This window comes from Cynocephalus volans, chromosome 4 (assembly GCF_027409185.1).
Source record: "Cynocephalus volans isolate mCynVol1 chromosome 4, mCynVol1.pri, whole genome shotgun sequence".
Classification (NCBI taxonomy): Eukaryota; Metazoa; Chordata; class Mammalia; order Dermoptera; family Cynocephalidae; genus Cynocephalus; species Cynocephalus volans.
Window position 1 is genome coordinate 26,988,290 of NC_084463.1, and position 12,928 is coordinate 27,001,217.

General features: G+C 46.4%; 1 protein-coding gene across 1 annotated transcript in view; it reads left to right on the forward strand.

Moving 5' to 3' along the window:
• Positions 1-11,976: 11,976 nt before the first annotated feature.
• Positions 11,977-12,928, forward strand: part of ST14 (ST14 transmembrane serine protease matriptase) — a 37,833-nt gene continuing 36,881 nt past the window's right edge. Inside the window, exon 1 of the mRNA XM_063094644.1 lies at positions 11,977-12,057. Within this exon, the coding sequence (XP_062950714.1) occupies positions 11,977-12,057 (81 nt within the window). The remainder of the gene's footprint in view (positions 12,058-12,928) is intronic.

Below are 12,928 nucleotides of genomic sequence, written 5' to 3' on the forward strand. Positions count from 1 at the left end.
TAAGGGGTGGAACAAGGGTGCCACCCAGCTCCGCCAGAGTCCTGGAAGACAGTGGGCCTGGGAGTTTCCCTAGAAGTTTGTGCCTGGCAACCAGCACCCATCCAACTGGTCAGCTCAAGACTTTTATCCATTATCGACATGCCTAGTGATGATGGGCCTAGGAGAGGTTTGGGACTGATGAAATTGCAAATACCCCCTGTACTGTAGGTATAGCTATGTAGATATGGTGGCCATGTAGAGATTAGGTTTTTTAATTTTGTGAGGAAATACCCATGAAATGTCTATAATGCAGGGACTGCCGGGTCAGCCTCACCCTCGGCTGCTTCCCTCTGCTCCTGGGGTGGCAAAGCCCCCTCATCTGCTACTAAGAGAAACTTATTCATTGCCTGGTTTCTGCCTCAGTGACTCAGCTCCAACCTCTGAGGAATGTGGCCCTGCCCACCTTGCCTTCGGCCTCAGGTGCTGGCGTCTGGCACCTGACAGGTTCGAAGGCCCTACCTGCCTGTCTGCTCTCAGTTGCAAATCAGAGCCCAGCAGCTGAGGTCTGAGCCAGTCCCAGGTGTCCAGATGATCTGCTCTGGTTTCAGTTCCTGTGACAACTGATCCTCTTATTTCAGAAGACACAGATTAGGGAGTAAAGAGTCCCAAAGATCTGGGGAGGCCCAGTGGTCCACTCTCATGGGAACATACTCTCTTATGTTAGGAGAAGTCATGAACATGGATAAAATGGATACAAGGAACTAGGAGGGACTTTATGGCTCCCTCTCATTTCACAGTCGAAAGGTGGCCACAAGGTCACATGCTGTTATTCAGTGGCAGAGCCAAAGTCTGTGGTTATGTGCAACGGACTCCTTTTTTTCCAAGATAAAGAGTGAAGTCCCCTTATGGAACAGGAAACCGGCATTTTGCCTTGTTACCTGCTGTGAAATAAGGACAAACCGCGTCTGTCCTGTCCTCTGTGGGTACCCACTTTTGGCAGGCCTTGACTGTCACAGACGCTGTTAGTGCATCCCACTGGGAAGCAGCCCAGATCTTCAGAGAATGGGACAGGAGACAAGTTTTCTTCTTTTCCCTTAGATTCTTGATATCCTGGGGAAATGGGACAAGACTTTAAAAAAAAAATTTTTTTTTTCTTTTGATAGTTGGTACTAAAGGGGCATGACCTTTTTTTTTTTTTTTAATTTTATTTGTCGATATACATTGTGGGGGGCATGACTTCTTAAAGAATCTGCTGGGCCGGCCCCGTGGCGCACTCGGGAGAGTGCAGTGCTTGGGAGCACGGGAGCGCTGCCCGCCGTGGGTTTAGATCCTATATAGGAATGGCCGGTGCGCTCACTGGCTGAGCGCGGTGCGAGCGACACCAAGCCAAGGGTTGCGATCCCCTTACCGGTCACAAAAAGACAAAAAAAAAAAAAGAATCTGCTGGAGTTCTGTGGCCAAGATTACCTAGATCCGGTTAAACTTAAAATATTGAAGTCAATGCCTCTTTCTGATTAGAGGAGTGGCCTCCATCAATAAAACATTTTTAATATGTGCCATATATATATATATAGTTATTTTAAGTTATTTATATATTTTAAATTATAGTTATTATTATTATTTTTTTTTAAAAGATGACCGGTAAGGGGATCTTAACCCTTGACTTGGTGTTGTCAGCACCACGCTCAGCCAGTGAGCGAACCGGCCATCCGTATATGGGATCCGAACCCGGGGCCTTGGTGTTATCAGCACCGCACTCTCCCGAGTGAGCCACGGGCCGGCCCTAAATTATAGTTATTTTAAAATTATATACATGTACTATCATAAATAGAAATTTGGAAAGCATAAAAAGGTGAAATAATTTTTCCAGTAAAATATTGCTAGTTTTAGAGCAAAGTGACTACTTCCATTCATTCTCTCTCTCAATAGTTGATTGAGATTTCCTTAGTTTTGACCTAATGTCCTTTTTCTGTCCCAGGATACCACATCATATTTAGTTGTGTCTCTTTAGGCTGCTCTTGACTGTGACAGTGTCTCAGACTTTCCTTGTTTTGGCAATCTTGACAGTTTTGAGGACTACAGTTGGATATTTTGCAGGATGTCCCACTATTAGGATTCACCTGATGTTTTTCTCATGATAGGGCCTTGAGGTTACATGTTACTCGGAGGAAGACCACAGAGGTGAAGTACCCTCATCACATATCAAGGGCACATCCTGTCAAAATGGCTTATCACTTGATGTTGACCTGATCACCTGGCTGAGGTGGTGTTTGTCAGATTTATCTACTCTGAACTTACCCCTCCTATAATGTTCCCTTTGGAAGGACTTCACTATATGCAGCCCACATTTAAGGAGGGGGGAGTTATGCTCTCCCATATCTTATTGTGTTTTAAGTTAAGTTTTAACAGTTTGAAATAGAGCAATTAGAAAGTCTGGTTCTAAGGTCAGTGTGTTGCAATACTGTATTTAACAGCTATCAAAGCTGAAACGGAGTTCTTGATTGTGGTGTATATGTATGTCAACTTACCACGTTGGACACTTTTAATATGTGCAGTTTATTGTACATCAGTTATACCTCAATAAAGCTGTCTTTTAAAAATCCAGAAGAGACACCACAAAAATAGCTGGAAAGTGAGAATTGCATTAGAGCAGTGGCCTCCATCAATAAAGCATTTTTAATATGTGCCATATATATTATGTGCCTTGGTTGTACCTATTATAGCGTGATACTGAATTTTGAATCCTATCATATCTGTTTTCAGATTTCTCAATAGTTGAGTTTTCTTAGAAAAAGTCAGCAAATTGGAATAGTTGTCTTTAGTTTAAAAACAAACAGGCTGAGGGCCAGCCCGTGGCTCACTTGGGAGAGTGTGGTGCTGATAACACCAAGGCCATGGGTTCGGATCCCTATATAGGGATGGCCAGTTTGCTCACTTGGGAGAGCGTGGTGCTGATAACACCAAGTCAAGAGTTAAGATCCCCTTATAGGTCATCTTTAAAAAAAAAACAAAACAAACAAAAAACAGGCTGGCCATTTAGCTCAGTTGGTTTGAGTGCGGTGTTACAACACAAAGGTCAAGGGTTCAGATCCCCTTACTGGCCAGCTCAAAATGAAAACAAAACATCCATGTACCATCTTTAGGTTCAACAACTCTTTAAATACTTTACCACAAGATGAATCTCTGTGTAATATAAAATGTTTTCTTGGTCACTTCCAATCTTCTTAAAAATATAGCAAAGATTCTACTATATTTTTAAGGTTCCTGATTCTTATCAAAATTACAACAATGAAGACATTTTGTAGCTCCTGGAGGACCTTACCTGGAAATGCGTCACTCCACTCAGGATAGCCAATCCATCAGCATTACATTTACCCCGACATTCTATAATACATTCTTTTCCATAAAGTACAAATAAGATTTAGGAGGCAGCGATAATATTAAAAGCTGGAATTCTGAAGCCAGACTACCTCTTCTTTCCCTAATTTGGTCCCTTACTAGCTGAGTGACCTTGAAGAAGTTACCTAACAGCTTGGTGCATAGGTTTCTCCGTCTGAAAAACGGGCAGCAACAGTGCTCACCTTGCTGGGTTAGGGGTGAGTGGCCACAGATAAAGCTCCTAAACCTAGCTGGTGCCCAGCGTGGACTAAGTGCTCGGTGAATGTTATGGATTATTATTTTTAACTGTTGGCGACATATCTTCTCCAGTACATTCACTGAAAAATAGCATTTGTGTAGTTCATGATCAAAAAAAGAGCTGAGCTATAATAGAAACATCTGTGCTTTCATCCAAACCTTCCATACTCTGACGTTTGTTTTTTGCTTGTTTCTTCAAATCTGTGCATCTTCCAACAGTATTTTCTGACAGAAGAATGGACAGAAAACAGTATTTTCTGGCAGAAGAAGTGTTGTCACATTATTTTCTCTGTATTATTTCAGCCATTTTTACTGTGGCAGGAAAAAGTGACTCTACAATGGTGTATGGCTTTTTTTTTTTTTTTTTTTTTTGGGCAACTGGCTAATACAGGAATCAAACCCTGGACTTCAGTGTTATCAGCACCACACTCTCATCAACTGCCAGCCTTGTCTGTGTCTTTTAAATTAAGAAACCTCAAGCTCTACGTTTATTATTCCTTAATGAAATTTTGTAAATTACTAGATTGATATTGCTTGATTTTAAACACTGAAATAATTGGCTGGTCTTCATGTGCTGAACATTTAATTTTTGTCTCATTAATCACATTGGCCTCATAATAGTTAATACCTCAAGACCCAAAGTACACTTAGAGTGAAGAATGTCATTATTAATAGTAAATATAAATCCATGGTCTTGATCATTTAAACTTTTTTTGCCAACTTCTTAGCAGATGATAATTGTTTTCACCTGAGCACTGACCTCAGCATGTAAACAAATGAGTCAGTGGACTTTGGTGTTTTGTTTTTTTTTTAAGATAACTGGTAAGAGGATCTTAACCCTTGACTTGGTGGTGTCAGCACCAGGCTCTCCCAAGTGAGTGAACCGGCCATCTCTATATAGGGATCCAAACCCGTGGCCTTGGTGTTATCAGCACCACACTCTCCAAAGTGAGCCATGGGCCAGCCCTTGGACTTTGGTTTTAATGAAAGCCACACACACCCCATGCAGCACCATGTGTCAGGGAGCAGGCTGAGCTGTAACTGTACGTATTGCATGGAAGGAGGGATGAACTTGGATGTGCTGATGATGGGAACAGGGCAGGGGAAGGCAGAGGAAGACAGAACATCTAATAAGTAGCCCGGGAAATGTATTTCCAGAAAGGCTCTGAGAACACATACCCCTCAGATACATTTCAGTGTATCTGCATTTACCCAGGTTATGGACACCTCAGGGTCTTTTGAGCAGCCCTCCTATATTTGGAGAATTTCTGCCTTACGAGTCCTGCTACTTAAGGTAGAAACCAGAATTCGGCTTCTCAGCTTGCTTGTAGGTAGGGCACAGACCTGTAACTCAGGATCTAATGAGATGCACTCACAAGAGACTTATTCAAGAAGGAACAAAGGACAGACACAGGCACTACAGTGAATCCACTTTCTTGCAGGGGGCAGTGGAGACACCTTACTTTTGGGGCAGCAGTGGCAGCATGAACAGTGTCTGGGCCTGGCCTGGTGAACGAGCTATGGTGGAGTCTCCTTGAGTGGGAACTCTGGGGGCCTGTGGTGTGGTAGGGCTGCTCTTCCCTCTGTTTCCTCCCCTCTTCCCTCTCTGGCCCTTCCAGACATTCTGTGAGACTTCTAAGAATCTCTTAATAATTTCCTTTTTCTTGTTTTGCTCAAATAAGCTAGAATATTCTGTTGTTTGTGAGCTGGCAAGTTGACAAAAACTCCATTGGGGCAAATTCACTGAACTCTAATGGGGAAATTTCACGTGTTGTTTTCATTTAATAAAGGAGATAGGGCTAAAAAAAAAAAAGTGACTTGAGAACAAGGGTACTCAGTGTGGAAAAAAGGAAATACAGACATAAGATAGAATAAATTAAGTCAATACTCTGCAGACTTAAATTAGAATTGGAAGTGTCACTAAGAACATGATGGGTATTTTATCTCTTTCAAAAATTCCTTTAAGAAAGGGAGGGTGGTGGTGCAGCTTAGCTTAGTTGGTTAGAGTTCAGTGTTGGCAACACCAAGGTCAAGGATTTGGATCCCCATTCCAGCCTGCAGTCTCTACACCGCACCCCCCCCCAGCAAAATTCCTAGCTTTGTCTGCCAAAAGCCCCAGAAACAGTGACCAAGTAATGATGAACATCCCTTATGTCCAAATCATGGCATCGAAATATCATTTTTTGCTAAAAGACAACAGGATGTCTTAAAGAAATGGCTGATTGCATGTGTGGACAGGAAAAGTACAAGGTGAATTTGGAACACCATACCAGCAAGTGAAACATGATTAAAGGTGACTAGGATTAGTCAAAAGGATTCAGAGCTGGCTTGAAAAGAATCCCACTGGCCAAAGAGGGGACACTTTGAGCATCAATAAGGATAAAAACGGCAATGAACCCAAACATATCAAATATGTTTAAGTCCAAGAGTCCATAATAATACAAAAGCAAACAAATACCAATTGTTCCCTTTGGAAGATGTTGGAGAATTAACTATTTTGCACTGGCTAAATAAAGGCAAAGACACAAGCATTTATCCTTCTTTTCCTGTACAAATGTTACCACTGGGTAACTAAAGAGATGATGAAAAATTTCACTTTATGGAAGTATTCCAACAATTAAATAAACAATGAATGATAACTTGAAATAGTACTGTTCCCATTTCCTGATGAATTTAGAACTCAAGCATAGAGCTCGCCATAGAAAAGAACACACCACCCCTGTGAAGACATCTTCCTTCCAAAAAAAGCGAACCTTTATCTGATTAAGCCTCAGGATGCAACAGTTTCCAGGCTATACAGAGGGTAAGGGGACCCATTGAGCAGACTACACAGTGACTACAGTCAGTGAAATCTCGACTGTGGGGAAGTCTACAGAGCAAATGATCTGGCTTCTTCAGTAAAGAAATTGTAAAAGGGGGTAAAAAAGATGAAGTAGGAACCTATAGATTTAGAAACCTAAAAGACATTGAGAAAAACAGAATCAAACAAAAAACAGGCCAAAAGTAAACTGTAGTCTTTTAATAACATGAGGAAGACTTACTAAGTGTGTGCTGGGGAAACTCACAGATGCTGATCCTGGCCCTCAGGAGCTTTGTGTTTTGAGAGGGGGTGGCAGAGTGCGCTTTATCTTTTGCTGTGATCGAAATGGATTGGAGGGGAACATAGTGGAAGGTGGGGAGCTTTGGGGGGCCCATGTGTAGTCTGGGGAAGAGACGATGGTGGCTTGGAATCAGGGATGGCAGTAGGGAAAGAGAGAAGACAGATGGGTGATCTGCTTGTGTGCTTGTTCGTGGATGGATGGATGGGAAAAGTGAGGACGTCAGTAACATCTTCCAGAACTGGGTGACTAAATGGATCATGAAGCCATTTACTAAGGTGGTTGGATATGAAGTATCATCAGCAAAATGGCCCTCATGGCCCTCAAACCTGCTATTCTGCTGTAGGGCTCCTAGACAACATCTTTTGTCTCACAGAGCTAAAAAAGTGTCTTGTACACAGAAGGCCCTCAGTGCTGTCATTTGCAATGACAACACATATGCAGTGTCAATGCAACACATATGCAGTGTGTTCACTGCAAATCCAGATTAAGAAAAAGAGATGCAGGCCAAAAACCTTTCCCTATAGGATCATCATGTCATGCCAACTTACCCTGTGCACCCTATGTGTGTGACAGGAAAAAGCACAGCCATAAGTTATCACGTTAAACCCCTTTGGCTTAATCCTCATAAAATCATGATATGAGAGGAGAATGCTTTTGTTCCTAACATGTAAGCGAAGAAACCCCACAGCACACAGCCTGAGCAAGGGCTTCACTTACTGACACAGTGTCACGGACCATCCTGACTCTCTCTTTCTTGCAAAATTTTGAGAACTCTTATGGGTAGGAGGAAAATCAAAATACACAACAACATAAGCCCTAATTGAGGTGTGCAGCAACTTCTGGGAGAATTAAGGAAAAAGAGATTAATTATGCCTGGGAAAGTTTCACTGAAGTGATGTTTTAGCAGAATTTGGATGTCACTGGGAGAGGGATGCGAAGTGGTTGTGGTGCAGTGGGGAAGGTCATGGCTAGGGTGGGGGGCTTGTGCGGAAGAAGCAGAATCACCTTGAGAATACTAAACAACTGGTATGGAGAAAGTACGTGTTTACCACAAACACCTTCCACGGAGCAGTGCTAGGGCTGTACCAGCACAAAAGTGGTACTAGGTGTGGAATATATGAACTTTGTTGTTCCGGAAGATTTAAACCCATAACTGGTTTATTCTGCTTTATTTGGTTTGTTCTAGGCTTTTCCCACACCTCTTGCTGTTTGCAGACTCCTCCTTCTCCTTGAAGGATTGAGAGCTGCCTGCAAGCCTGGCTCAACCTGCTTCGGTGGAGTTGGCCCCCCGGTCTCACCATCTCGGACAGTAACAGAGCCTGGGTGATTTAAAACATGGGCTGGACCTGCCTGATGTGGCCCCACTGTTTCCCACATTCTCACCAGCTTCAGCCATTGTCTCTTAGCCTGGTGCACCCTGTAAGCAGCCCTGGCCCCAAGGACATGGTAGCTAGTTGGAGAGGCCCTTAAGGGGGTCCCAGGGATACAGACGTGACTCTCCCAGCAGGCAGAGTCCTCGGGTCAGGAAGAGGACGACTCACTGGAGAGAGGACAGATATTGCTATGGAGTGTGAGTGTGGTGACAGGTATGGGAAGGGAGTGTGGTGGGGCAGGTGAAAAAGGTAGGATGGTGGAACTTGGATGATTCAGTCATGAGTCACTCCTACAGCAGAGAAATGACATGGGCTTCAGGCTGAAATCTGGGTTTGAGTTGCATTTAATCCTTATGAGTGTGAGAACCAGGCCATGTTCTTTGGGCTGTCTGCTTTTGGGTTTCTTCACTTATAGTTTAGAAAGCAAAGCTCTTACCTTACATATCATAATTTTATGAGGATCAAACCAAATGGATTTAATGTCATAACATATGGTTACTCTTCTTCTTCTGTCATAGGAACGCAGAGTGCACAGGAATACACGCAGGCATCCCAGGAATACATGTAGGTGTCCCAGGAATACATATAGGAGTGCACACAGGGTGCACAGGAATACATATAGGAGTGCACACAGAGTGTGTGGGAATACACACAGGCATCATAGGAATGCACACAGGAGTCAGGAATGCACATAGGAATACACATAGTGTGCATAGAAGTGCACACAGGAGTCCTAGAGATGCATATAGGAGTACACATAGGAGTCAGAAGTGCACATAGAGTGCATAGGAATACACACAGGAGTCATAGGTATGCACACAGGAGTCATAGGGATGAACACAGGAGTCATAGGGATGAACACAGGAGTCGGATGCACACAGGAGTGCACATAGGGTGCACTCAATGAGCAGGCGTGACACAATGATCCTAGGGGAAAGGTTGCCTGCATCTCTTTGTCTTGATCTGCATTTGCAGTAAATGCATTGCACATGTACTGCATTCAAACAGTAGCACTAAGCCCTTTCTATGTGCAAGAAACTTTTTTAGTTCTGCGTGATAAAAAATGATGTCTAGGAAGCTGGGAGATGACAAGAGTCCCTCCTTTTACAGCAGAACAGCAGGTCTGAGTGCCAGGAGTGCCATCTCATTTGCTACATCGGATCTAGTGTTGTGCCATCAGTGATCAAATGAAAAATTAGTTTTTGATGCCTTCATTTAACTTTGGAATGCTTTATAGTTGGAAGGTGGCAGATTTATTTTGCCATTTATTAAAATAACATAGTTTATTGTTCTAGTCATGGTGCTAGTCTCTGAAGACTCAAAGGTAAGTGAGATACAGACAGAAATGCAACAAAAAGGCGATAAATTCCATGAGAGAGGCACAAATAGACCTACTCCTGGTTTGGAGGTAGGAAAATCTCAGGGCAGAGGTAGTATATCAGTCAGGATGGGCTAGGTTTGCTGCAATAACAAACAACCCTCAACTCTCAGTGGCTTAACACTCCACAAACTTATTCCATGTTCATGCACATGTATTAGTCTGTTTCTGTTGCTTATAACAAAATACTTGAAACTTGGTGATTTATAAAGAAAACAAAATTTATTGCTAACAGTTTCAGTGGCTAGGAAGTCCAAAGTCTAGGGAACACATCTGGGTGTAGGTGACAGTGACCCAGGGATCTCACATTACGAAATGGTGGAAGCAGAGAGGGCGGAGAGAGAGAGAGATAGCTCTTTATGACTCTCCATTTAAAGCCCTCAGAACCACGCCCCTGACCACCACTATTAATCCATTCACTATGACATGGTCCTACAATCCAATCACCTTTTCAAGGCCCCACTTTTCAATTACCATAATAGGACTTCCCACCCTCAGCAGTCACAGTGGGGACCAAGTTTCTAATACATAAAACTCGGGGAATACAATTCAAGCTTCAGGGAGTTTTGGGGGGGCATAATTCAAAACACTACACTGCACATCCAGTGCACATCAGCCGGGGCTCTGCTTAGTGTGGCCACTCAGGGTCACAGGCTGACAGAGGCTGTATCTCAGATGAGAGCATGGGGACTGTGCATTGCCTCCTAATGCTCCTGTCTGGAAGTTGTGTGTGTCTCCTCATATGACACTTTCTTGGTTACAGGGAGCCATGTGGCCATACCTAACTTCAAAAGGGAGGGAGTGCAAGCTAAGCCTGTGCCAGAAGGCAGAGAGCTAGACATACTTAGTGAACGGCACTAGTAACTCCCATTGGTGACTGTGACCCAATATGCAGAAGTGAGTGTGAAAGAGAAGGGCTTCCCAGTAGATGAGAAGCTTTAGGAACAGTGCAAAATTCAAAAATTCTGGCTGGAGAGAAGGGGTCTACGTGGGAACGCTAGGAAGTATGGTTGCAAAGGAGGATGGATCAGAATGTGGAAGCCATACTCAGGAGGTTGGATTCCATCCAGGAAACAATGGTTTTAAAGGACCTGTGGTTTTGGACAATTAATTTGATTGCTGTGGATAGGAGAGATCAGAGGTGGCAAACCGGAGGCAGGAGATCCCTTTGCTTCTTACACAACATCAGACAAAGGGTGCTGAGGGGACTTCTGAATGGAAAGAAAGGGCTATACATATTGGCTACTTGAGAGAAAGCCTTGAGCAGATTTGGAACTAATCGCATATGGGATGTAAGGGGGGTGGAGAGTCAGAGATGATTCCAAGGTTTTGAGCCTTGGAGAATGATACTTCTAGAATTAGAGAAAACGGTGGAAGATAGGCAGATTTGGGAAGCAAGTTGGGGGCTTGCGGATTTCAAAGCAGGGATTTTCATTTCGTTCACTCTTGTCCCCCAGTACCTAGGACAGTGCTTAGCATGTGATACGTGCTCAGTGATATTCGTTGCCTATGTAACTAACACCAGTAGAACACAATGGAGAGGTCCCCAGGTGATTGCTAATTCCGAATTGGCGCTCCTGGGTGATGTCTATGCTGGGAAGGCAGGTTTACCTACCTGAAGCCATAACATGAGATGAGTTGCCGAGAGAGACGGTGTAGAGAAAAACGGAGGCGGCTGAGGAGAGAGCTTTGAAAACCATAACATTTAGGGCCAGAAAGTAGGACCGGAAGCCAGAGAAGGTGGGCATTTGCAGAAGGGACCAGTCGGTATCAGATGCTGCAAACGAGTGAAGGACGTCGGGAACTGACAAGAGGGCATTTGGTTGCGTGACCTCCCCGGGGAGAGCTGGGCGCGGGCCCCAGCGCGCCCTCCCGCCGCAGGGAGAGGGAGGTCAGGGGCCTGAGGGGAGGCTGGGCCCGGGGGCGGTTCTGGTTTTGGTTTGGTGGTGGAGGAGTCACAGTCGAGACGCAGTCACCGAGCAAGGCGGCTAAAGAGAAAGTTCCAGTGGAGGGAGACTGAGGATGCACGAGGCGGGGAGGACGGAGGTGTTCGGCATGAAGGGCCGATGGAAGGGCTGTCTTCCAGGGGAAAGGGCCGCTGCTAGGAGAGGAAGGACGATGGATGAACCTTGGCGGTGGTCGCTGGGTCCTCTGCCCGCTCACCTCCTCCCTGCCGCCACATCTGCCCTCTCCCTCAGCTTCCGGCCGGCGGCCTCCTCTTCGGCCGTTGCCAGAAGGGAGGAGCTTCCCTCGAGGGCGCGGCGGGAGGCGGGGCCGGCCGGGGCCGGCGGGGCGGGGCGGGGCGGACCCGGGAGGCCACGCCCTGAAACTACCTGCGCTGGGCCGGGAAGAGCGAGAGCGCGAGCGAGAGTCCCCGCCGCCGCCTGCCGCGCTGCGCCTTCCCGGACCCTCGGCCGCCCTCTGACCCCGCGCCCCGCACCCGGCGGGCCATGGGAGCCGGCCGCCCGCGGGGACTGCGCCTCTGAGACCCACGAGCGTCGCCGGGACCATGAGGAGCGATCGGGTCCGCAGGGACGGAGGGAGCTCGAAGGACTTCGGCGCGGGACTCAAGTACAGCTCGCGGCAGGAGGTGGGCGAGGGCCGGGGACCCGGCGGCCGGGCGCTGAGGGTCGGGCTCCGCGCGCCCCCGGGCCCTGCGGCGCGCGCTCGGTCTCGGCCGGGCCCCACTCCCGTGCCCGGTGGTGGCCCGGGCGCCCGGCGCACAGGTGGAATTTCCTGTTTGGCGGGTCCGGGGCTGGCCGGACCTTTGGTACCAGACCTGCCGCGCGCCGGCCGCGATGGAGGCGGGAAGGAAGCCCCAGGGCCTAGGGGGAGCCGATCTCTCCTCCCGCCTTCGTGCCCCCTAGGTTCTTTCCCTGACTTGAAAAAGGGGTTCTGTCTCGGTTCCTTCATTACCTTCGGGCTATTCATGCTTATCTGGAAGGAACCAGGGAGCGGAGGCTAGGAGGGCAGTGATTTGGGCGTCGGAGGGGTTTGGAGTAAGCCTCTGCAGGAGTTTGTTTGTTTGTTTGTTTGTTTCTTCCTGGTCAAAAGGCACTTTGGGACCTTTGCACAGGGCAGCTGGGTGACCAGAGCTTCAGCTGCCACAGAGGCTGGAGCTAAGGACTACAGGGTTGGGCTTGCCTGGGTTTCTCCAGCAGGGGATCGAGCCCTTTGGGAAAGTGACTGTATGAGAAGGATGTGGGAACACGTGCCTTGAGCCTTTTGGAAGTTACTGAGGTAGGAAGCTCTTTGGCAGAAAGAACAATGAGAGACTTTTTGAAAGACCTCAAAAACAGTACACCTTAATATACGGAGTGGGGATGGGTTGTTAGTCACTTTATTGAAGGACACACCTAGGTGGCAGTGCCCAGGCGGGACCAGCAGCCAGGCCTTTACCCTCTCTGTCCAGTGGGGACCCCAAGTTTCCTGGAAGGTCAGTGCACACCAGGTCAGGCCAG